We start from the raw sequence: 26,935 nt of genomic DNA, 5'->3' as shown, positions 1-26,935 counted from the left end.
TGGGTGGACATATGTGGTGGTTGTGATGTCACAGAGCAGTTTATGAATATTAAAGGGGAGAAGCGATCAGTCAGCAGAGCAGACCGAGTGCCTGAGTGTTTGCTTAATACTTTGTTTCTGTATCTGTTGTGTACTTGCACACAACACATTACTGTTTATGTTGTGTTACTTGCAACAGCTGAAAACTCACCTCTTTCTTCACTATCTGACTTCATCCAAAAAAAAAATAAAAAAAAATAAAAAACATTTATCTTGTCTTTCATCTTTCTCTGTCTAACTTGTATGCACTGTATTTGAACTTGTTATGACAAGCACTTTAGTGTCTATTTTCCTCTTTGAGATGTATCACTTGATATATTCTCAAATTGTGAGTCGTTTTGGATAAAAGTGTCTGCTAAATGAATAAATCAAAATGCAATGAAGTAATTCTTGTATACTTTAAAATGTTTTGACAAATTAAGACTCGGAAATTAAATCTAAATCATAATATTAGTAACTGATATATCAAAAAGTTTGGCTAAGTCTCTTCTGCTCACTATGGCTGCATTTATTTTGATAAAAAAAAGTAAGAGCAGTAATATTATGAAATCAATTTGTACATTATTATAATATATTTTAAAATGTAATTTATTTCTTTAATTGCAAAGCTGAAATGCAAACTTGAAACTTTTGTTAAATGTCAATAAAATTAAACATTTAGATATGTATTCAGAATATAAAGATATATAAAATATTTAATTATTAATATATTGCAAATTATTATAATGTTTTTTATTGATTTATTTTGATTTTTTTTTTTACAGATCTTTCAAAAACAAATAATATGCTGATCTCATGACCACGTAACTTTTGTAATATATATTAACTACAGTTTTACATTTAATACATTAAATACATTTCTTCAGGATTCTCTGAAGAATAAAATGTTCAAGTAAACTGCTTATTTTAAATATAAATCTTTTGTAGCATTACAAATATACTGCCACTTTTGATATTTTTACTATTACAGCTATTTTATTTCTTAGTAATTTCCCTAGAATTAATTATGTGCTTACTTTGTGAACTGATAGTGAACTTGATAGCGCGCTTCATGTTCCTTTTATGCTTGTTTAAAGGGCATGACATTGTGGAGAGTTTTCTCCTTGTCTAATGAAGCCCAAACCTGAAAGAGTCTCCGCTTCACACGCGGCGTTTAAATGAGTTTGATCCATCTGTAGCAGAGATGCTCGTCGCTCACTAACGACAGCCTCAGCTTAGCGAGAAGTTTCCCAAACAAACCACCAGCAGTCTCTCGCCCCAGAGAGATCTGTTTTCTCTTTCATACAAAGCCCAGACGGTGTAAGTACAACCACATTTGAAAAGATTTGACATGCCGTTCGAACAGAGATTTCATTTTCTCTGCGCTCGGAGTGTGATGTGTACACGTCTAATTTCAGTGTCTTTTGCAAGCGTTGACAGACTTCATCAAACCTGAGCTGATCAAAATGGCACAGCGGCTGTCAGCGGCTTTCAACTGCTTTACAGCAGCAGCCTGGGAATGAGTTTCCCTTCTTCAAGAAAGTCTCATTTTCACACACAACCTGGTTTTGTTTTCACTTTCAACCAGACTGATTTATTTGATCAGTGCATAAAGCCGTTCATAACTAATCTGCCAAAGTAATGGAGTTGGGGTTTTCAGAATACGAGAGGTTTTTACCTTATGATATATTCATAATGCTGCAGATAGAGATCACTGTCAGCCGAGACGGCACAATGGAAATATCTCCGGTTATAAATAGCCGAGTGAGTCTGGTCCTGTTGCAGCTTGCAAGGAAGACGAGTTGCTCACCGTTGAGTGTTTTTATTAAAATCTTCAAATTCTACAAACCTTCATTTTGCTTTGATTTCAACTTATTTCCTTTTGGATATGGAAGGAAATTCAACTGTTAGGCTTCTCATCAAATATTTGAGCTGGAACCAGCACAGCGCAGCGGTCGAGATCTGAGGTGATCTATCCTGGAGAGGAACTGAAATCCCTTTGAAACATTGTGGAGCTCCAGGTTTTCCGGGAGGATCAGTTCTTATATCTTTTCTTCAAATTCATTTCAGTTTCCTTTTTGGCCTAATTTGATTTCATGGGCCGAGGCCATTTTTTATTGATAGACAATAAATTATTGGTGGAAGGACCAGGGTGGTGAGATCAAAACATTACACAGGATGAATTTGAACCTGCACCTTCACATCCTCAACCCAGAACACCATAGAAAGTGCTTAGAAATTACTCAGAACAACTTAGCAACTGCCTAGCAACCATACAGTCTTTCAGCACCAAGCACCACTCACATTTTCTAAAGAAAAATGTACCCAAACACACACACATACCTATATATTAGCATTTTTACTGTTTTGTATTATTATTTAGAATTAAGATATTATGAATTGTTTTCAGACACTGTATCTTAAATATTTGTTTCTTAATTAACATTTTCTTAAATTTCTAGTCAAACAGTTGTCAGTAGTCATTCAAGCCATTAGTCAACTATATATAATATATATAATATATTAGGGGTGATCCAGAATAGTCGACGATTCGATGCTTCGATAGGAGGAGCCTGATTCGACCACTAATCTCACAGTCGAATATTCGCAGGTTGTTATGATCATGCCATTTTGCCTATATGGGGTGCCCAAACATCTGATATCACATAGAACTATGGGTTTTCTCCATAGACTGTATAAAAACATGGACGTAGTGTCCGTGACGTCACCCGTAGACTCCTGAAGTGTGTTTATGAAGCCTAAAGTGTGCAGAGTGAGCCGTCGCCATCTTGGCAGAGCGTCACCGCGCGACTCTCCCGGACAATTGAAAATGGGCAAAAAGGCGGGAGCTACTTGCTGAAGCCACGCCCACTTAGCGCGACGGCAGTGTCAGCAGCGGCAAACTACCTGTCACTCATGTGTCAACGCCCTTAATTATGCAGAACTTTAAGGCTTAATATAATTGAAACGGATGAGTTATAAAAAAATTCACCCCCCTCACAGTTGTCACGAAGGGCAAAATTAGCTATTTAGACCAAAATCTTTTTTTGCACCAGGCTGTAAACATTTTTTTTCTGCTGTAATGTTGTGCATTTTAAAATGGGGAGTCTATGGGACTGACCCCCTTTTGCAGCCAACCTCAAGCGGCTGGTGGATGAATTGCAGTTTTAGTCACTTCCTTATTGGACTCACGAGAGATGAAGTTAATATACTGCCTAGGGGTGTGCTGGTTTCAGAATTGGTGATGACGTTTATGACATGAGTCAAATGTGACGGTTCATAACATAACGGTCGAGGGGCGGGGGGGATATGCTAGTGGATCTGCCGTAGAGTCAGTTGGTTGTTCTTGGAGATAGCGGGTTAACTCCGTGTCAGCGCGCGCTCTGATCGGTAAAGGGGCAGAGATTTCAGACCTCCGTTTATTAAGGAGATCTGTCACAAAACTCATCATCCGCGCCAAAGTTTTTTGAGCAAATTTCAAAGCCGCACCCGCCCGCCATCCGCTGATTGTTTTGCGGTCTATGGACGATGCAATGCTTTGCTGATGCAAGCCGCAAAAAAAAAAAAAAAAAAAAAGCCATTGTCTGTTCTAGAAAGGATGAAGCAAAGATATTTAATGCTAATGTATGAGGCTTAGGCCTACGCTGAGTTTCATTTACGATGAGATGCGCTCTAGTTCACAGTGCAAGTGAACACGGAGCGCTGGTGCTTCCATGTCACGGTTATCATTGTCTGCTATATTTGCTTTTTATTTATTAAAATACATGCAATTGGTTGATAAAACATTTATTAAAATTAAGATAAAATTTGTACAAAACGAAATTTGTTTTTAAGAAAGGTTTTCTACAAAGCAATATTTAATGAAGTGGTAAATATCATGTCTGACGATTTACAAAACTTCATTAAGTGGTAAAAACCATGTCTCCCGATATATTGAGCATCTTATGTACCATCTAAAAAATTTTAAAAAATTTTGATAAAAAATGTTTGTAAAAAATATTTTAATGACACGGTTTTGGCGGTTATAGAGTTCTAATGACGGTGTTAAACTATAACCGCCGGTCTCACGGTTATATACTAACCGTCACACCCCTAATACTGCCTATGAAAATAATGCTGTAAATAAGAATCTGAAAAGAAAGAAGTCATTATATGACACAAAACAAAAGAGAGTCCTCCTAGGGACACATAGTTAAGCTCCACATAGTGGTGTTGGTGCAATGGATAAGACACATGCCTTTGGTGTGAGAGACCTGGGTTCAAATCCACTGTGAGACACCGATGTGTCCCTGAGCAAGACACTTTTAATTTATTTATTCTTTTTTTTCAACATTAACAACATCAACAGCAAAACTTCTCTTTTTGTCTGTTTTTCAATTTCTTTTTCAAGTAAACTTCATTATAGAACTCATTTTAAATGTCACTTTGCTTGTGGATTAAAGATGAAAGTGAATAGAGTGCTCTGGCAGCGGCATGCCTCTGATCGGACAGTAATGCCGCTCTAAGACAGCAGGGTGTGTGATGAGAAGGTTTTTGCGTCTTTGTTTTCCTAGTTGAGGAGGATTTTACAAATGTGAATTGAGGGCAAATGGATTTGGAACTGAGCTGGATATGTTGGAGCAGTGACGAGGGGTCGGAGCCTTTTATTGGAGGACATTTATCCTAAATTACTAGGAGAACAGCAATGAAAGAACTAGGCTTTGATGTTTGACTTCTGTGAGAATATCTGAGATCATTTGACTGCGTAGGTGTGTTGAGTTTTGCTTGAAATCAACATGTGTACTGTGTAATGTGACATTATGAAATGAAACATGATGCTCAAAATAAAGGGTGGAGCTTGATTTAATGCACCAGGTATTGATTGGACAGTGAAAAGCACATGTGGTTGGAGGGTAGGGGCTTGATGATGTCATCTGAAAAGAAAATTTGTTTCAGAGGCTGAGCAAATGTATATATTTAATAGTGCTGTCAAATGATTAATCATGATTAATCGCATCCAAAATAAAAGTTTTAGTTTACATAATATATGTATGTGTACTGTTTATATTTATTATGTATATATAAATACATAAACATACACACACATTTATATTCTTATATTTTATATCATATATAAATGTATTTAATATATAAAAATAATATATTTTTCTGAAATATATGCATGTGTGTGTTGGTATTTATATATACATAATGCATATGCACAATATACACATATATTATGTAAATTATTTTTTTTTTATTTTGGATGCAATTAATCATGACTAATCGTTTGACAGCACTAATATTCAGTTCTATTTTAATAAAAAATGACTAAACAAAGTAGTTTTCTTTGAAATAACATTCAAAATATCGTTTTAAATATGAGTAGTAACATGTACAGTGTTGCAATAAAATGTACAGTGTTATGAAAAAAGAATGTATTGTGAAAAATGTATTGTGGTTTTCTCAAAAAAAATTTAAGCAGCAAAAATGTTTTCAACATTGATAATAATAATAAATGTTTCTTGAGCAGCAAATCAGTATATTATAATTATTTCTGAAGGATCATCATGTGATAATAATAATGCTGAAAATTTGCACATTTTACCATGTGTATATAAATTCAACAAGTTTTCCCCAACAATCAGCACAGAAAATATAAGAAAAGCAGTGCAAAGTCCATGTTGGCCTACATAAAAATAAATTTCTAAAAAGTTCCAGCTTGATTTTCTGACCTCTGGTGACATTTCATAGACGAGTCTTCATAAACATATCACTGGGCTTTACGAGGCAACAGGCCACAAAGCCATGCATGTCATAAAGCAATCTGTGATATGTCACAATAATAGCGACATTAGATATTAACCCCCATGATGTTTCATTATCCACTCTTAAAGGGTTATTATGCGATGTTAATTACAGTGTCAAAATCATATCAGCCCTCGACTTAATGAAGCACTTTCACAACCTTTCATTTTAAGTGAAGAGCTGCTTTTCAGTTTTCATGCACAGCTCTCTGCTATTTCTGCTCTAGATATATGGAGTATTAATGTCAGCTGGGGTTCAGCCGAGCAGATTAACCTCTAAGCAGAGTTTGGGAGTGTGTGTGGATTCAGGACGACTCAAAATGGTTCATCATCAGAATGTATCTCTTGACCCTGATGAAGTACAGTATGTCCTATGGAGACTGTCCATCATTCCAGAATCCTGCATTATACTTGATTTTAACACCTTTCATAGCAAGGAAAACAGATTTTTTAAATATATATATTATATATTATGTAGAATCTAAAGTTCACAATACAAAGCTTTCTCCCCAGACCACTCTTCTAGACTGTATCTACACAGATATGAAGTAAATGTTTTTCTTTTTCATTGAACCGAAAGAATGTTATATATAACATCACATTCTTTATGTGCAATGTAAATAGATATATATTCTTCACTATTTACTTTACAAATGGACTTTGAATTTCCATTTAAAATTTGGCAGACACTGTGCGTTCGCTTATTTGAAAATGAAAACGGTAATACGCGATTTGCATTTGCGTTTGGATTATGTCACATTTTATGCGTTCACAAATTGAAAACGCAATTGCAAATACAATTTGCAATTCCTTTTGAATAAAGTCTGCAATATCATTCCATAAGTTAGTCTTTGAATCTTCCAATCGACTGATTTGTTTAAGACATCAATTCATTCATGAACAAAACAAGTGATTCTCTTTTTGAGTAAATCATTGAATCTTTCTATCGACTGATTTGTCCGAAACATGGATTCATTCATGAACAACAAAAGTAACTATCTTCATGAGTGAGTCATTGAATCTTTCAATCAAATGGTTTGCTCAAAACATTAGTTCATTCGTGAACAAAACAAACGATTATCTTTTTGAGTGAGTCATTGAATCTGTAAATCAACTAATTCATTCAAAACTCTGATTCATCCAGTAACTTAACTAAACACAGATGAACAAAACAAGTGACTCTTCCAATCAACTGTTTCATTCAAAACAGTAATTCATTTGTAAACAAAACAAGTGAATCTTTCTATCAACTGATTTGTCCGAAACATGGATTCATTCAGTAACTAAAAAGGAGTCTTTGTATTTGAATAATGTAGTTAAATGAATGTTTCAAAACGCTGATTCATTCAGGAACATTGAATTGTATTTGAATTGTACATGTATAAAGTGTAATTGTATTTACAATTCAATTTGATTCATTCAGGATTTTTTAAAGTCGTTTTTTTAAAACACCTTTATATTGTATAAAATGGTTTGTGGATATTTATAGTATACTTTTTTTTTTTTCATAGGAATACGATGATGGATATGGAACAGCCTATGATGACCAGGGATATGACTCATATGACAACAACTACAACAATCAGGCACCAAAGTAAGTGTGTGTGTGTGTGTGTGTGTGTGTTTTGTGGAGGCTGAGCCATCTGAGTCTTGTCCGTGGAAAGGCCATCTCTCAGAGTGCAGGTGAAATTATATCTGAACAAGAGAGTTTATTCACAATGTAGGTCAATGTTCACCTCTCTGTATCGAACCAAAGAGTTTGTGTTAGTCTTCACAGAGCTGGATTTGGAGCTCTGCTGCATTGGAAATCGTTCCGGCTAATGTAGGGGGCAGCTTTGAAAGTCCAAAAGAGAGTAGTGTCCATCTAGCTAATGAATCACTCCTTTATGTGGCTTTTTACTTTGAAAGGAGACATTTAGTGTTGTATGTCAGGGTCAGTTGAAACTGTGTACCAGTGAAGACCTTATAAACACCTGAGTCATGTGAGGGACAGTTTGACTCATAATTAGTGGGTGTTGACATACAACATATGCTCTTGTTTTCTAAAATAGATTAATAGAATATCTTACAACAGAACAGAATTAGACTCTTAAGTTGGACAAATAATATATATATATATATATATATATATATATATATATATATATATATATATATATATATATATATATATATAAATCTATTATTTACAAACAAATTGTGAATAAAAACAGAATGCAATAATGTGGAAGTTTCAAATTTCAATATTTTATTCAGAATACAACATAGATGACATATCAAATGTTAAAACTGAGAAAATCTGTCATTTTAATTGATGCAGTATGTGGTCTGGATGGGAGCATATGTTGTTCAAGAACTTGGATATACCTTTCAGCATTGATGGTGACTTTCCAGATGTGTAAGCTGCCCATGCCACATGCACTCATGCAACCCCATATCATCAGAGATGCAGGCTTCTGAACTGAGCGCTGATAACAACTTGGGTTTTTCCTTGTCGTCTTTAGTCCGGGTGACATGGCATCCTAGTTTTCCAAAAAGAACTTCAAATTTTGATTCATCTGACCACAGAACAGTTTTCCACTTTGCCAAAGTCAATTTGAAATGAGTCTTGGCCCAGAGAAAACACCTACGCTTCTGGATCATGTTTAGATATCGCTTCTTTTTTGAACTATAGAGTTTTAGCTTGCAACAGCAAATGGCACGGTGGATTGTGTTCACCAACAATGTTTTCTGGAAGTATTCCTGAGCCTGTGTTCTGATTTCCATTACAGTAGTATTCCTGTATATGATGCAGTGCCATCTAAGGGCCTTCATTTTTGGATGATATTGTGCACTGTAGATGATGATAACTTCAAACTCTTTGCAATTTTTCTTTGAGAAACTCCTTTCTGATATTGTTCCACTATTTTTCACCGCAACATTGGGGGAATTGGTGATCCTCTGCCCATCTTGACTTCTGAGAGACACTGCCACGCCGAGAGTCTCTTTTTATACCCAATCATGTTGCCAATTGACCTAATAAGTTACAAATTAGTCTTCCAGCTGTTCCTTATATGTACATTTAACTTTTCCGGCCTCGTATTGCTACGTGTCCCAACTTGGAATGTGTAGCTCTCATGAAATCCAAAATGAGCCAATATTTGGCATGACATTTCAAAATGTCCCACTTTCAACATCTGATATATTATCTATGTTCTATTGTGAATAAAATATAAGTTTATGAGATTTGTAAATTATTACATTTCTTTTTTACTAAAAATTTGTACAGTGCCCCAACTTTTTTGGAATCGGGTTTGTACATTTAGTCATTCTGCAAATGCTTTTATCCAAAGTGACTTACAATTGGGAATACATAAAGCGATTCTTCATAAAGAGCTAAGTTTTAGGCATTGTAATACCGCATTTTAGGCATTGGTTTTAGGCATTGTTTTGGCATTGTAAGTACAAGCTAGAAAGAGAAGGAATAAATAAAGAGAAAGAAAACTTTTTATTTTTTATTTAGTTGTGAAAATTGTCAGAAATTCAGCATTCCGGATAGGGGAGGGAATATCATTTCACTAGCCAGGAACAGTGAAAGAGAATGCTCTGGAATGTAATATTGAGCCTCTCTTTGAAGGTACCACGAGGCGTCACTTACTAGCGGATTTCAGACTTCTGGTGGGGATGTATATTTGTAATAGTGAGTGGAAGTAGGCAAGTGCTGAGCCTGCGGCTGTTCTATATGCAAGCATCAATGTTTTGAACTTGATGTGAGCAGTAACCGGTAGCCAGTGCAAGAAGATAAAGAGAGGTGTAACATGGATCTTTTAGGCTTGTTGAAGACCAGTCGTACTGCTGCATTCTGAATAATGGTTTTATTGTGCTTTATGGAAGTCCAGCCAGAAGAACACTGCTGTAGTCCAGCCTAGAAATGTCAAGGGCCTGGACAAGAAATTGTGCAGCATGCTCGGTTAGAAAGGGCCTGATCTTTCTGATGCTGTGCAATGCAATCCTGGAATATTTTCAATGTGGTCTTTGAAGGTCAGTTGGTCGTCAAAGATTGCACCAAGATTTCTAACCGAAGATGATGGGGAAATTGTAGAAGAGTCTAGCTGGATGGAGAAATAATGTTGTATAGTTGGAGTGGCAGGGAAGACAAGAAGCTCAGTCTTTGCCAGGTTGAGCTGTAGGTGATATTCTTTCATCCATGCTAAGATGTCCGCCAGGCAACCTGAGATCTGTGCATTGGATCATCTGCTTGAAATGAGAGATAGAGTGTCATCAGCATAGCAGTGGTAGGAGAAGCCATGTGCCTATTTGATGGGACACACCGATGTAGTGTTTATGGAGAAGAGAAGGGGTCCAAGAACTGATCCCTGAGGAACCCCAGTGACCAGTTAATGTGTTTTGGATACCTCCCCTCTGCAGGCCACCCTGAAAGACCTACCAGTGAAATAGCATTATATATCTATATAGTGATCAGTTTTTAAATACTTAAGGTGTTTTTTTTTTTTTGTTTTTTTTTTTTTTTTACAGTTAATCAGTTTTATCGAACAAAGACTTAAGTTTAATTAAATATATATTATATTATTAACATTAAAAGGATGTAAACAGTACTGTGTTTCAATTCAATATATATATATGCGTTATGTACTGAACGGTTCGTTGGACTAATTAATTATATTTTTTTTAAAAAAGTGAAATATAATGATATGCATTCAACAAGGTAGCCCAATAACCCAAACGACGTAACAGGCAACGCCCCTGACACCCCCGAAGTAGAAAAAAAACACCAACGCGCTGAGTGAGAGAGCAGTTCATGCACGGTACGCAGTGGCCAATGCGTTTAACAGACCAGAAATAGAAGATCCTCCAATAACAAACAGGTCTGGTGTTTGGGTGCACTTTGGATTCCCTGTAAGCAATGGTGATGGCAAGAGAGTGGTGGATAAAAAAAACAACGGTATGTCGCATCTACATGACAATAGGGTACACTAGCGAACTAGTGTACTGAGTGAGCGAGCGCCTATAGTGGAAAACGCAGGTTTTAAGAACATGTTTTATGTAATTGAGCCCCGTTACTATATTCCTTCACGAGCCCATTTCAGCCAGACCGTAATTCCTGTTTTGTTCCAAAAAACATAAGCCCTATAGAGAACCAATTGAATAAAAACACAGTCAATACAAAGAGTTATAGAGTTCCATATAAAAAGTTACATCTTTGTATTTGTTCATAACTATTACAACAATATAACATTTTCATTTTTTTTTTATAAGGAGCTGTTTTTGTTTTATACAGTATGCTGCTAAGAAAACACCATAGAAAATGGGTAAAGAATAGCTCCATCATTGTTCGATGTAAAAAAAAAACAACAAAAAAAAACATACGTTGTTAGTTTTAATAAATAAAACATGTTTTTAAAAATCAAGGAAATTTATCTGACAATTTTTTCATTTTGCTGTATTTAAAACGTACCGAACCGTGACACCAGTGTATCGTATTGAACCGAATCGAGAATTTTGTGAACCGTTATACCCCTAATATATATATATATATATATATATATATATTATATGGTTTAAAATTATTTATACTCAGCATATTGAGAATTTAAGCTGTCTTTTGTTTAGACCACCATTTTTGATATGGGTCACATTTTAAAGGTCAGTTTCCTCCACAAAAAACAAAAAACAAAAACAAAATTTTAATAAATTTAATTTAGCAGAAAATTAGTACTGGCTCTTAACACTTGGTGAACATGATGCTGGATTTCTGCTATTGATAAGATGTCACAGTAATCATAACACAGACTAGCACTGTTCTTTTTGCATCTCAGGCATTAGCTTCTTCCTTAAGTCAAGCACTGTTTTATGAGCTCAACCGACACTTAAACTGATTCGCTTTTATTATTTAATAAGGAGTCTTCTGGGGAGCCTACACATACTTCATTATACAGCAGGTTTCTGTGTTCTTTGATTCATAAAACATTGTCTGTGTGTTACTGAGCTCTGGTAGATTGCCTCATACCTTGTCCTGAAGCTTCTTTGATCCTGTAATATGTAATCCAGGGATATGTAAACCAGCTTTCCTTTTAATCATAGAATATGTGGTGATCCAGAGATGGTTTACCCTGGGTTTTCTATTATAAAATTATATTAAAGACACAGCAGGCCTTGTCTCAGATCAGTTTTTGGAACCTACTCATTTAAGATCAGTCTCAGTGAACACATGAAGGCTAGGAATTCTATATAATCTATGGGTGAATATAATTATCTATAATAATGTACTGGATGCTGGATAATAGTGCTGCTAAATGATTAATCGCAATTAATCACATAAAAAAATGTTTAAATTAATAAATATTTGTGTACTGGGTTTGATTATTATGTATATATAAATAAACACCCATACAGTATATATTTCGAAAATGTATATGCATTAATATATTTTTATTATTATATTTTATTTGGTATATAAATATATTTAGTATATAAACATTAAATATTTTTCTTAATTATATACATGCATGTGTTTTTACATGCATGTATTTATATATGCCTAATAAATATACATAGTATATACTTAGCATACATATACCATGTAAACAAAATCTTTTATTTTGATTACGATTAATCACGATTAATTGTTTGACAGCACTACCGGATAACATTCCTGCATCATTTACTCTCACCTGACAATGACTTTCAGTGGTCCACGTGCTTCCATGAGTCATATTGCATGTACTTATGGAGACATTTTGATAACTGGCATCAAAAAAAGATGTAAAATAACTACTTCTTGTTGTAGGAAGCATGTGATGAGTCTCACTGCTGCTTTTTTAGATGAAATTACCGTGACAACATGCCAATGGGCATTCAGCTAGCAATGCCAAGGTCATTGGTTTGGATCTCTAAGGATGCATGAATGGCTGGAATGCATTGCTAGTCACTTGTAACAAAGGATGCCATATTATTTAGTTTCAATTTCATCTGTAGGTTTTCATATTGTAATGCAAGCAGTTGTGTGTCCTTCAACTTTTTGAACAAGAATTGTTGTCATTGACTTACTCCTGGTATAATGATTTATTGATGTTGCTGGTTGAGGCAGCAATACTGTTATTGTGTTTAGAAGCAGTCATCTAAATAAATGCTTAAACTTCTGTATTTAATTCAATACGTACCATATGAGCTATAGACATGAATTACATTGAAATAAAGTGATGTGCTTTTTTTTTCTTTACTTATAAATACAAAATATAATTGTATTTCAGTATATACTATATACTCTTGGTAATTCCATTCCAATGTGTTGCTTGCCGTTTCTTTGTAATTATTTATGAAATTTACTAGCAATTTCTGAACGAAAATTTCTGAATTTTTTTTAATTATATACCCTACACCATTTTTTTTCAGTGCAGTGTTATTTTAATATTTTATATATATATATATATATATATATATATATATATATATATATATATATATATATATATATATATTAGTTTTGAGTTTTCCTGTTTAGTTTTAATTTAATTAGTTAAATATTTTCACCTTAAACCTAACTTATTTTAGTTTCTAATTCTCATTTGTTTTTTTATTTATTATCATTACTTAAGCTTTCTAAAGTTTAATTCGCTTTATACACACACACAGTTTTATTAAGCCAATCTACAAACAATATGTTCAAAAAAATAATTTGACACGTTAAATGAACAGTAAAACTAATTGAGATTTTACAGGTTCAACCGAAACATAAATAGATTTACATGACAAAAACATATACCATTAAATATAATTCAAAAAACACCATACAAAGATGAATTCGTATAAAGAGTATAAATGAAAAAAAAAAAAAAAAAAACATTTTGTAAAGTGTCATGACATGAAATTGAACGGTTATAATGGCATTTGAACACTAGAATTAGGCTGTGTTCCCTGTGTGAATGGAAGGGGAGAGTGCAGAGGTGAAATGTTGACCGAGGTGACAGGTTTTTCTCACAGGACCATTAAAAGGGTCAGAGGTCAAAAGTTATGATTCTTCATGAAAAAGCCTTCTCTGTGTGATTCTCCCAGGTGTGTTACCTTCTCGTGTTGCACTCCAGAAACTCTGCACATGTGCGGTTGCGATCCCTGTGGAAGATCCCTCAGGAGTGCGGGAGTGTGTCTGACAGCATTTAAACTGCTCATCACCTTCTTCTGTAGAGCACCATATGCCCCCCCCCCCCCCCACACACACACAGAATGTCAGAGCGGCTATAGGCCTCCACAGAGTAGCTTGTTTTGGAAATGTCAGTGCGGCGAGTTCTGAGACTGCTGCTTTTCAAAGGTTAGCACTGCTTCGGGAGACTCGACTCGAGAGTTTAGATTTAGAGGGGAGAAGAGCAATTATAGCGGCGACTGATGAGAAATTCCCTCTTAGGAGATTGATTAGGAGTTTTTCCTCGCCACTGTCGCCTTTGGCTTGATCTCTGAGGGCTTTGTGAAGCCACTGTTCTTTGTAAGCTGCTTTGGAACAGCATGTGCTATACAAATAAACTGAATTGAATAATTGATGTTTGCAAACTTCTTTTATTTAATTCTTTCTGTAGTAATAGCAGCTAGGCAAGTATTGGACCACTTAAGGATTATTAGCACAGGCCAATAATTGTGCCTTCTGGCCAATAGAAGTGTTTTTATTTACCCTTCTTTAAGTTTGAGAACTTGAAAAGTTTTGTCTCTCAGTGAAAATGCAGTTTTTATTTTCAGATCCTTATAGTGACTCTTAAGCACACATTTAAGTGGATTTAGATTTTTTTCAGCAAAGTATTGAAAAAAAATATTCATTCACAGTTTATTGTTAAATGTGAAACTGCAAGCTTCTAATTTGTATTTGCATAAAATAAAATAAAATAAAATGTTAGATTCAAAAGTCAGATATCCAAGGAATCATTTATCTTCTAAAGTCTTTTAAAAAATAGTATAAATGACCTTTTCTGATAATGTATTTGTCTATTGATAACATGATGAAATGAATTAATGTTGACATTTATGTGTCAGTTTAGTCTAGTACTAGTTCAGTCTAGCACTGTTCTGGATCTTTGTGGGTTCTTTATGGTTTTGGATTGGATCTGGTAGAATTTGACCATTATTGTGGATCTGTGTGGGTTCTTTTACGGTTTGGTTTGGATCTTGTAGAATTCCAGCATTATTATGGTTCTTTAAGGATCTAGTTTGGATCTGGTAGGATTCTAGCATTATTGTGGTTCTGTATCTGTTCTTCATGATTTTCTTGTAGAATTCAAGCATTATTATGGTTCTGGTTTGGATCTGGTAGGATTTGAGCATTGTTGTGGATCTCTGTGGGTTCTTTATGGTTTTGGTTTGGATCTTGTAGTTTTCAATGAATAATTTTAATTTAATTTATTTTTGATTAATAAATGCATGCTTTAAAATGTATTTTTTGTAATTTTAGATATTTCCAATTATTTTATTATGCATATTTTTTAAATAATAAATTGGTGATTCAATTCTTAGTTCTCCTATTCCTCCACAGTTGCAGGCTTGTTTATCAGTGTAGAACTCTATCTAGATCTTGTCCGTGTGGTTTTAGTTTTTCCGGTTCTTTTGATCCTGTAAATACAGAAATAAGCCATTCCACACCTGTTGAAGAGAAACATTACAGAGTTCAGCTTACATCTCTGCAGGTTGCGATTATCATGATTGATCACTCCTCCGTTCAAAGCATCAGACTTCGACAGCTTTCTCTCTCTTCCACACCTCTCTTTCTCTCTCTTCCACACCTCTCTTCCTCTCTCTTCTTTTACTCTCCAGTTTTGTCCTCTGTCCCACTTTCTCTGAGCTTCTTCAGACAGACGGGCTGGTATTTTTAACCTGTTTCGGCTCTATTTTAGAGGTTTGGTTTCTTCATTCTCGTCGCCGTTTTCTGTCTCTGTGGACCTTTGGTTCTCTTCAGTTCTCTTAGCCAGACAAGAAGACTGTCACAACCTAAAATTAGATTCATGTACATCTTTGAAAAGAACACAGTGAAATCTCTTCCGTGTCTGTTGCAAAGCCACAAGCATTTGCAGACCACGATTTGGCCTGCATCTAGTTTGAATAGAGAGTGGCATATACATTAATTTATGACCAACAGGATTTTATGCTTATATTTGGGTCTGAAAATTGCATTTTTCCTTATATATAAGGAGACCGTGAAAATAGGACACACATAATTATTTGCACATGGCATATGGTGTGTACAAAACATGCTAAACATAATAAATGTACATTGAATGCCCTGGAAATTCAGCTTTGAATTGGTGCAGAACGCTCAATAGAGGACAAAGGCCTGTGGTTTAACATAATACATTCATGCTCTACATGCGTGTTTGCTTAATGTAGCGTCCTATTCCAATTTTGGCCTGAACTGTTCCTTTAAGGAAACTTTTTGACCCTTCTGTGGATAACATAATTAACGCGGTGTGATGTTTATTCACCTTTTTGCCCTCTAAACATCTTCTAAACTCTTTGTCTTTGAGCGCGAGCGAGCGCGAGAGAATGAGGCAGTAATTAGTGATTAGTGATAAGCCTCTCACAGTAGATTAGACCAGCGAGACTCTTCACAGTCGCCCCACTGCTGATTTACCAGCTGTGAAAACAAGACGAGAGAAGGAGGAAACACAGAGATCACCTGGGACATGTAGTACATCATTCAGATTTAACCCCACCATCTGTTTAACCACACCAGAGAGAGAGAGAGAGAGAGAGAGAGAGAGAGAGAGCAAGGCCCTCTTGTGAATGTCAAGTCAACGAGGGCCTGTCTTCAGGAAACACTCATTTCATCAAACATTTGAGACGTGCATACCGTGTGATGTTTTTATTATATCATTAAACTTATTTTACTTTGTTTTTATTAAATAGGCTTATCAATTAGATTGTAAATATTGTAAAAAATAGTATTTATCTATTTATTTCATTAAAACATTGAATTTTTACTGATCTGCACTATTTCTTGCTCACTCAAAATTAAATTAGGAAGTTAGTGCCATTGATAATGTTAATCTTTTTACAGAAGGTCAAATGTTTTTGCTTCCATTTGAATCATTTTTAGATTATGCTTAAAAAGAAAATCATCATGTTTTGTTCGTGCCAGCTCCAGTGCTGCAGTCAGAAAAGCTAAATTAATTAAAAAATAACAATAAAGCATATTGCATAACACATTTTGCACTCTAATTGCTGTTGAGATTTTATTTGTAGTAAAATGTGTTGATTTAGAAAAAAAAAAAAAAAGCTAAATCGAAAGCATTTGTACTGTTGACCCTACCAGCTGAGCCACGAAATTAGAGTTGGATTTCCAGCAGAGTGGTGTTGTAATTTCATGTTTACCCTGTAGTAAAACTCCAGAAAACACCTGTCCAGTACGTCATGGTTTTCAGATCTTTGTGACAGAGTTACTCATCAGCGATTCTCAAACATAAGCGATCAGTGAGAAAATGAAGTGTTTCTGTACAGCATTGTGAGAACCTGATGTTTCGCAAGCCAATCTGTTATATAATCTGTTTGGAGAACATCAGATACACACCGAGCTGGCGAAACATGGCTATGTGTGTGAGAGAGAAGTACATAATGTATCTTATTTCATAAGAAATTGGTACTCTAACACCCCTTCCTAGTATCAGGTATGAACTGCCTTAATTCTTTGTGACAGATTCAATGAAACATTCCTCAGAGATTTGGTCATATTGACATGATAGCATCACGCAGTTGCTGCAGATTTGTCGGCTGCACATCCATGATATGAATCTTCCATTCCACCACATCCCAGAGGTGCTACTATCTACTGGATTGAGATCTGGTGACTCTGAAGGCCATTTGAGTAAAGTGAAATCATTATCATGTTCAGGAAACCAGATTATTTGAACTTTGTGAATTGGTGTGTTATCCTGCTGGAAGTATTCTTACATTAAGTGGCTTCTCCTACTTAGTAGTACCTAGTGCCAATTAGTCAAGAAGTGCTGATTTTGTTATATTTGACTCATTGTTATTCACAAAGGTTTTATGCTATATTCAGTTTTTTCCAAGTTAAATTTGAATGTTTGGATAGAAACATAGCTACTGTTGTTCATTCAGAGATGCTCTACGTTGGTTGTAACAAGTGTTTGAGTTGTTGCCATTCTGTCAGCTGGAAGCAGTCTGGCCATTATCCTCTGACCTCTGGCATCAACAAGGCTATAACTGCTGTTCACTGGATGTTTTCTCTTTTTCAAACAATTTTCATGAAACCCTAGGGATGTTTTGCATGTAAATCCCTGTATATCAGACGTTACTCAGGCCTGCCCGTCTGGCACCCACAACCGTGCCACATTCAAAGTCATTAAAATGACATTTCTTTTCCATTCTGATGTTTGAACCACATCTACATACCTAAATGCATTGAGTTGCTGCCATGTGATTGGCTGATCAGATAATTGGTGTTAATGAGCTGTTGAACGGGTTTACCTAATAAAGTAGCCATTGAGTGGTAGGGTGTCAGATCTCAACAATGTATCAAACTGTGCTTAGATTTTAAAAGAAACCTGTAATCAAAAAGCCAGGAATATATCCACACTGTGGTCTGTGTGGGTCCTAACGTCCCAGTATAGTGATGGGGACACTATGAGATGTTAAACCGAGGTCCTGACTCTCTGTGGTCATTCAAAATCCCAGGATGTCTTTCGAAAAAAGAAGAGGCGTGACCTCTACATCATGGCCAAATTCGCTCATTGGTCTCTGACCATTATGGCCTCCTAACAATCCCCATTATCTCCTCTCCACCAATAAGCCGGTGTGTGGTGGGTGTTCTGGCACACTATGGCTGCCGTCACATCATCCAGGTGGATGCTGAACACTGTTGGTGGACAAGGAGATACCCCATCACAATGCGGAGTGCTTTGAGTGCTTCAAAAAGCAGAAAAGCGGTATATAAATGTAATGGATTATTATTATTATTATTATTATTATTAAAGCATTCCGTTTACCTGATAACTCCATTAACTTTTCTCTGATGAGTGAAATGTTCCCCTGGGTGATTGTAGCTCATTCGACAGCATGTTTGCAGTGTTTACACATGTGTGTTGCTAATTGGAGGGAATTGGACTGTGTGTGACTTAAATGCATCATCATTTCTGCTAACGCTCTACCTCGACCGGAGCAAGCCGAACAGGGTAATTGAGTAGAACAGGACAAACTCTGCGCTGGAGGAGGGGGAGAGAGCCGAATAAAGGGAAGAAGGAATATTGACGATGTGTCAGGGAAGAAATTAAAGGTGTCTAACTAGATTTGAACCCAAGCTGGTGTTCAGATTGTGGAGAAGAGGTTCTTTATGGTGTGAAACACGTGGAGAGAGATGCATCTGGCAGCAGGTTGTGAAGTTGACTGATGCATTACTGAACACAAAAGCTTTAGGTCTCTTCAATTTCACCTCATGTGGAAATGGGGAATTTCATCACGCATGTGATATGATGCTCGTGTGTGGGAATAGCGACTGTAGTTGTTGGTCTACACACTGCAATCCCAGCACAACCCTCTCTCTCTTTTTTCATCCTGTTTTCTTCTCCCTGGTGTGCAGACACATTTTAAGCATGAAACTAGCAGTAACAGTAGGCTGCCGATAGGAATCTTGGCATAACAACCAAGACACTCTTTCTGCATCCACTTACACTGGATTGATGCGTTTGTGAGTGTCTGTTGTGAATGAGGGACTGAGTTATGATTGGAATGTGAGAAGGAGTTATAGTATTATGATCAGAATAAAGGGAGCAGTTTTGATAGTATGATTAAATGGAGGAGGAATTATGGTATTATGATTGGTTGGAAGGGAGAAATTTTGAACAAATTATTGGAATGGGGTGAGGAGTTATAGTAATGGGGAGGAATTATGATAGAATGATTAAATGGAGGAAGAGGTATGATATTGTGATTGATTGAAAGGGAGAAGTTTGTTTATATTATGTTTGGAATGAGGGGAGGAGTTATGATAATATGATTGGAATGGGAGTAGGAGTAATAGTGTTATTATTTGAATGTAGAGGACGTTATAATATTGTGACTGATTGAAGAGAATGAGTTATGATGGCATAATTAGAATGGGGGAGGAGTTGTGATAGTATAATTGGAGAAAATGGAGGATTTATGAAAAATAAAGTATAACTGGTGCATGTTGCATTGCAAATGCATGTTAAACTCACAACCCATGCAGAGGTTGAGTTTGCTGCATTCTCTGTGACATGACCGAAAAGCATGATGAGATTCTCAAATGAACTCAGTGCTGTGCTTCACTTTGAAACTTTGCAGCATGACAGAGAAAATGTTCTTAAATCATTAATGGTTTTAAATGAATTAAATGCATTTTAATGTATTTAAGTACACTGCACCATATCACTAATTAAAATTTTAGTTTGATTGACAGATGCTTACCAAAAGGTAACAGCAGAAAACACAATGTTAGAGTATTTTTGTATGGTTTAGGCAAGTGTAAAAAATAGTTTTGTTCATTATGGAACTTTATTGGGACAGATTACGCAATGGCCGGCTGCCACATTAATGGTAAACACCGAAAGGAGTAATTATGAAAATGATGGTAGGAGTTATGGAAATGAAGGAAGCTAATAAAAAACAAAGCATGAATGATTTGCAATAGAATAGAAATTAATAGAATAGAATACAAAACACAATGAAAAAATCTGAAGGATCCTCAATGGTGAAAGCTAAGAGAACTGGAGAGCATCTTTTTATTTTCCAGCAAGGCTTCTATTTCTTATGACTCCATCCTTACTGAAGCCAGTGGAATTATGGGAGCATGAACACCGGGATATGGTTAGCAGTCAGTTGTGATTGACACTGGACAGCTCAGCTGAGGGCCTATGGGAAAAAAACTCAATTTGGAAGCAGAAAGGGAACAGAGACCCAGGAGCAAAACTTCTGAGATGCAGGAATGAATTGAAGGCGCACCGCAAATCTGCTCGGAAAATAGCTTCTCTGATGGGTTACTCTTCTTCATGTGACTGCTGAGATGTTGCTTTGTCAACTTAAATAGGGAGCAGACAATGTCAAATAAGCAGACACATGCCTTGAACTCCCATCACCTTTTTATTGCTTTTGTTTCCTCTGTCTGTATATAAATGCACATACAAACATATTCAGAACAAACATATTTTTTTTTTTTTTTTTGGTGGGCATTGGATCATTACAATCATATTTACAGCCATTAATTTTATTTTGCTTAATAAATTTACAATGAATAGCATTTCAATTGAATGCATTTATTTTTAGATAGGATTGGTCTGAATATATGTCTAATTTCTGATATTTTTAATTACAGTTTTGAATATGAGAAATCATATATACCCCGTACTTTACATATATATTTTAAGAAGAGCTTTTAAATTCATGTCTCTCATTTCTTTTCACAGTTCAGATGATTATTATGAATACAGCCATGGTATCAGCGGAGAATCATATGACTCCTACGGTAAGAGTTTTTTTTTTTTTTTTTTTTTTTTTTTTGTCTATACAGTTTTATAAGCATGTAGAAATTATTGCAGTATACTGACAACCTGTTTTGCTAGATTTTCACCATTCTAGTGCAGTAAAGTAGTATGCTGTCTGTTTTATAATACTTCCAGTTAGAGCACGAACTTTGAGTCTGTCTTTTGCCCAAAGAACGGAGAGCTCTTGCTGTACTGCTCTTGTCATAAATACTGCTGGCATTGCAAGGCTTTTGGTTGCAGTGTATTGTATTTACATGAACAGGCATTTACAATGAATGTTGAAGGGAGATGGTTTTGGATGCAGCAAAAGAATCAAAATGCCGTCGGACACACGCTCTGTGAAAGGCAAACAAGTTTGCGGTTACGGACACTGTAGGTACAGAATAGCATAAATATGGCAGAGATATCTGAAGAAGAATTGCAATTCTCTGAAACTGCTGATGTAGCTTTGTATGCTCATTGTCCAAGCAAAAAAGATAAGACGTGCAATTGTGTTTCTCAGCAGCTAGAATATTAATGTGTGTGCTTTAAGTGTGTATGTACAGATGCATTGCAGTGGGCAGTTTCTCAGGATGAAGCATTCGTGGGCATGTTTACAATTGTATTATTTATAAGATACATTTGTAGCAGAATCAAAACCTAGTTTTATTCTGCATATAGCTTTAAAACTTTCATTTTATAGGTTTCTTCAGGTAAGCTTTACGTCCTAGAAATGTTTGTAATATGTAGTCTGTGTTAAAACTTTGGACACTTTTACCATGTCTTCATGGTAAAAGTCTTCATGTTCTCGGCTTTCTCAACTCTATAGGCTTTATTTTTATTTTTACGTTTTATTCTTGATCCAGACCCAGATGATACTTTTAAAATATGTAAATTCCTCATTAAAACACAAATTATCATTATAAATATTAATTTTTATTTTAATACTAGGTACCATGTATTATTTCTACATTTAAATTGTATAGGTTTTATATATATATATATATATATATATATATATATATATATATATATATATATATATATATATATCATTATAAATAAACTATTAATGATTATATTTTAGAAACTGTGATAAATAAATAAAAAAGTAAAAGTAAGAGTAAAAGAGTAAATAAAAATGGATCAAATTCACCAGTGGTGACATGTCCACCTTAATAAGAAATGTTCCTGTAACATATATAGACCAGTGATTTAAGTCTTTGTTTATTTATCTTACACCAGGTTCAAAAGTAAACCTTTGTTGGTATAAGAACTAGCAATAGCGGTGCTTGTGTTATCAAACGCAATAAATAAATGTAATAAAGCACAAGGAAATGAGCTGTAACAATGTTAGATGGCTTGTTTGGACATGAGGGAACTTTAAATTAGACTACAGAACTGATTTGAAATAAAAATGGAAATGGTTGTGTAATTGCATCTTAAAAGTGACTACATTTTCTTTTTGCCTTTCACATTTGCTCCATGTTGCTTTCCAGTCGTTTGTCACTTTGTAACCACATTTGAAACACACAGCTCTACACACACACACACACACACAAGCAATCCATAACACTCAACTTAACACTTTTCCAGGTGGCACAACGCATAGACAGCTTGACAGTTCAAAGGAGATCGCCCTATTATCTGGCTGATGCATATCCTTGTTCTTTCTAAACGCAAGGACAGTGCACTTGGACCCTTTTCTTGAAGCTAGCACAGGCTAACCTGGGATTGACAGCTCTCTAATTAAAGAATATTGGCTACGGCTCCCAGCCTGAAAAAAACGAGTGACTTTAGAGCAACGGCCTTTGTGCCTTCCTGTCCCTAAGAAGAGCTGAAAAAGAGCAAGATCACACAAAAGCTAGTATCGATAGCACTCTCGTTCATCGACATGGACGCTCGTGAATGAGCTCTGCTGTTACGCTAATGGCAGCAGTAACCTCTCGCTCGAGGGCACTCCACTAAAGCCCTTTCAAGTGGCTATTTGATCCTCTGCTGCAATTAAAGTTGTTTTGTTCTTTCTGAAGTGAAGGACAAAGGCAGGATGGTTTGGGGACGTTTCTCTCAGATTGTCAGTGCTAGTTGGGCTAAATTATCAGAGGTGCAATGAGCTCAGAGAGGAAGATGGATAGTGTGGTGACTCTTGGTTTTTGTTATTTTAAATATTGATGTTGTTATGTAAAAATCACATTTAAAGGTGCTTTGGATTGCTGCATGTTCCTCCTTTTTGGAGGAAGTACAAATAACATGTTTATATATATATATATATATATATATATATATATATATATATATATATATATATATATATATATATATATATATATATATATAAGGGGCTGCTGAAGAAGTAAAGTCATCATCAAAAGATGGATTATTACATTTTGGAGACAAGAGTAAAAACTGTTAGTTCATTTCAATTCATTATTTTTTCCTAATTTTTTAAGACAATGCATTAACACAAAATGTAAGTCTATAATGTAAAGCTTGTACTTCTACTACTAATACTGAACGCAAGCTTTATTTCTTAAATTCAGTTATTCAGTTTTTGCATTGTGAAATTATTATATTTTATTAATATATTTCCATTCCACTGTAGTATGTCCAGATGTAAATCAGATTTTTTTTTTTTTCTTTTATTGTCTAATAGTGGATTTTCAGTTTCAATTAATTCATTTAATTGTATTACATGTTTTAATAATTTACCATTTAAATTGCATGTTTTTTGTACATTGCAAATGCATCACAGTGCAATATAGCCTTATTTGTTTGAAAATATGCGCTCTTTTTTTTTTTTTTTTTGGGTGAAATATGATCTGGGCATATTCTTGACAGTTTTCAGCACACCAACAATTGACCATGCAATACACACAACCATCACACAGGTCTACCTATTTCATTGACTAAAATATATTAGAGTATGTATTCGAACACGTCACTGTTAGCCTATGAAACATGCATTTGCGTGAAGGTCTTACAAATGTTGTTCAGAGTTTAATTAGCGGCTTTCACTACAGAATGCACTAATTAAAGCATTCTAACAAGGCCTGAATGGCTAATGACCTTTCTGAACTTTGCTCTTTGTCTCCCTCTTCAGGCCCGGAGGAATGGACAAACAACCGTAACAAGGCGCCACCAGCAAGGACAAGCAAAGGAGTGTACAGAGAGCAGCCGTATTCCCGGTTCTGACCTGCTACAATCCTTCATGTGCCCTCCCAAGTAATGGATTTTCTATGGACTCTATTTCCTTTTTTTGCAAATAAAATCAACCAAAATGACAAAAATAGCTGATGGGTAAAATGTTGTTTCTGTGGAACTGATTCTGGACGACCCCCACAAACGGAAAATTACGGATCACTGGATTATGTAGTTTAAATCGGAGAACCAATCAGAATTCAAAAAGACCTACTTATGTCGGGGGGAGGCGGGCACTAGCGGTTAGGGGCGGAGTTATATGAGGAGTGCGATTTACGATGTACGTTTAGATTTAGCAGGTCAGTTTTTGTAGATACTTTTTTTTTTTTTTTTTTTTTTGATGGGTGATCAGCTTCAATGTGTCCCTTGTAAATTTTACCTTTAACTAGAGGAAAAAAAAGTAAAAGAAAATCTCAGTGCAAATGTTGTTTTCCTTCCTCCTTTCTCTTTTCTAAATGGAAAGTTCTTCAGTGTTAAAGGGCTTATAGGAGCATGTCGTAAAAAAATAAAAATAATAATAACTATGTGCAGTTTCAGTTGCAATGAGAAAAGCCTGTGTAGTTCTGTCTGGTTTTTGTGTTGAGCGTTTAAACCCCTTAATGAGCTCTGTGGTAATAGGTGTTTTCTTCTAGTGAGCAATCTAATTTTAGACCTTCTGAAGAGCGTCTGAATTGACAGTTTGTGCAATTAATCCAAATGACTAAAATTCCCAATTCAATTTCAATATTTCAGTTGAAATATGAGAGTTCCTGCACACTTTACGTGGCAATTCTAATGCATTATAGCCCATATAGGCCTTTATACGGCTCTAATGTTGGCTTTCCATTAGTATGTTATTTAGCGCGGATGGGTTAAAAATAGCGACAAAGCATTATAAAAAACAAGAAAAGACTAAACCGAAGCATTGCTTGTGCAATTCAGCATTTTTGGCACATTGTGTATCCTTGAAAATGTGTTGAAATACATTTTAAGTGCACAGCAAAGTGCTATGGTCATTTCTAAACCAAATACTGTTGACTAAAGATTAACTAGCAATGTTTTATAAAACTATTGAAAGCCTAATCCAATGTATGCTAAAGTTTAAAAAGTAATAGTAATGAAAATGATTGTGGTACTGGTGGTGGCAGTTTAATATGTTTCTGTTAAGAGCTATAATCTTTGTAAGCTTGTGTAAGCCCTTTAATTCTCGTCTCATTTGATTATAAAATAAACTTTTTGAAAGAAAAAATAGTGTTGTGTTTGAGATCACATTTTGTCCTTGTTTACTTTGGTAAAACTTCATAATCTAAACTAACAACTGCTGTGTATTATCATCATACGTGTACTGTACAGTATCTTATGATAAGAAAAAAAAAAGAAAAAAAAAATATATATCCTTTAAGCTCACATAAAAGTGAAAATAAACCAAAAAGTATATTTGTCCCCTCTGATTTTCTAGTATTTCTTTCAAAAATGTAACTAATTTGATAGTAGAATTCAATTTAATTGCAGCCAGCACAATTTTAAATGTATTTGTAATATACCGTACCCAGCAACTTGAAATAAATTTGCAATTATAAACTTACCTTATTATCTGTTCTACTTCTTTCTACTTGAAAACACACAAGACTCTTCTGTGGTAAAGCATATGAAAGCTACTTTCTCACATAAGTTAATTATCCACTAATATATCTTTAATCATACTGTTTTATTAATGGCAACTTTGCTAGACTCTATAGATACAGTACTGTTGCACATGGAACGCTATTCCACATATTGTCATATTTGATATTTTAAGATTTAATAATGTAAGCGGTGGCTTTTTGACCTTGGTTCTTTTTTGGGGATTTCTGCTTGCTGTTTTTGCTCTTTCTTCCCCCTTCTGGTCACATGACCGTCTCTATAGTCCACTAAACAGCCCGCCCCCACATGACCTCTAAATGACCCCAGCTGACCTCAGAGCTGATGAGGATGGCAGTAGCTGTATTTACAGGCCTTCGTTCCACAAGGTAAACAACCCGTCACAATCTAATCTCATCTAAACTAGCCCTTAAACTGGTTAAAACCAAAACAAACCTGTTCATTTAAAGCTGTTCTTGGCTTACGTTTTGCTGAGGAACTTAAATTAGAAGTCCAATTGTAAAAAAATTATAAATAGCTGTAATATTGCTTAACAAATCATTATTATAACCAATTATTTTGAAGGAGGAGATAAAATGGTATATCTTTTTTATGTCTATAGCTTTAAATAAATGAATGATTAATACTGAGTTACTATAAGCTTTTTAAACCATTGCAGATTTGTGGTAAACTTGTGTTGTTGTTTTTTTTTTTTTTTTTTTTTTTATCTGCACTTTAAATTTTAATGGTTCTCCTTTCTTTTCAGATTACAATAGCTGGACCTGAAGCCACGAAAAGCCACAGACGCTCTTCTCAGATTGGTTAAGGTGAGTTTAATGTTTTATATATGGGTAAAAAAGGTACACAGAT

The 26,935-nt window shown here is 35.1% G+C and overlaps 1 protein-coding gene across 1 annotated transcript in view; it reads left to right on the top strand.

Moving 5' to 3' along the window:
- LOC127978775 (KH domain-containing, RNA-binding, signal transduction-associated protein 3-like) overlaps positions 1 to 25,881 on the top strand; it is a 113,112-nt gene extending 87,231 nt beyond the window's left edge. The window contains exons 7-9 of the mRNA XM_052583672.1: positions 7,316 to 7,398; positions 21,212 to 21,270; positions 24,369 to 25,881. Of these exons, the coding sequence (XP_052439632.1) occupies positions 7,316 to 7,398; positions 21,212 to 21,270; positions 24,369 to 24,460 (234 nt within the window). The 3' untranslated portion in view covers positions 24,461 to 25,881. The remainder of the gene's footprint in view (positions 1 to 7,315; positions 7,399 to 21,211; positions 21,271 to 24,368) is intronic.
- Positions 25,882 to 26,935: the final 1,054 nt, after the last annotated feature.

Source organism: Carassius gibelio, chromosome B19, assembly GCF_023724105.1.
Source record: "Carassius gibelio isolate Cgi1373 ecotype wild population from Czech Republic chromosome B19, carGib1.2-hapl.c, whole genome shotgun sequence".
NCBI lineage: Eukaryota > Metazoa > Chordata > Actinopteri > Cypriniformes > Cyprinidae > Carassius > Carassius gibelio.
Note: the sequence above shows the minus strand (reverse complement) of the source record. Positions and strands in the feature narration are given on the sequence as shown.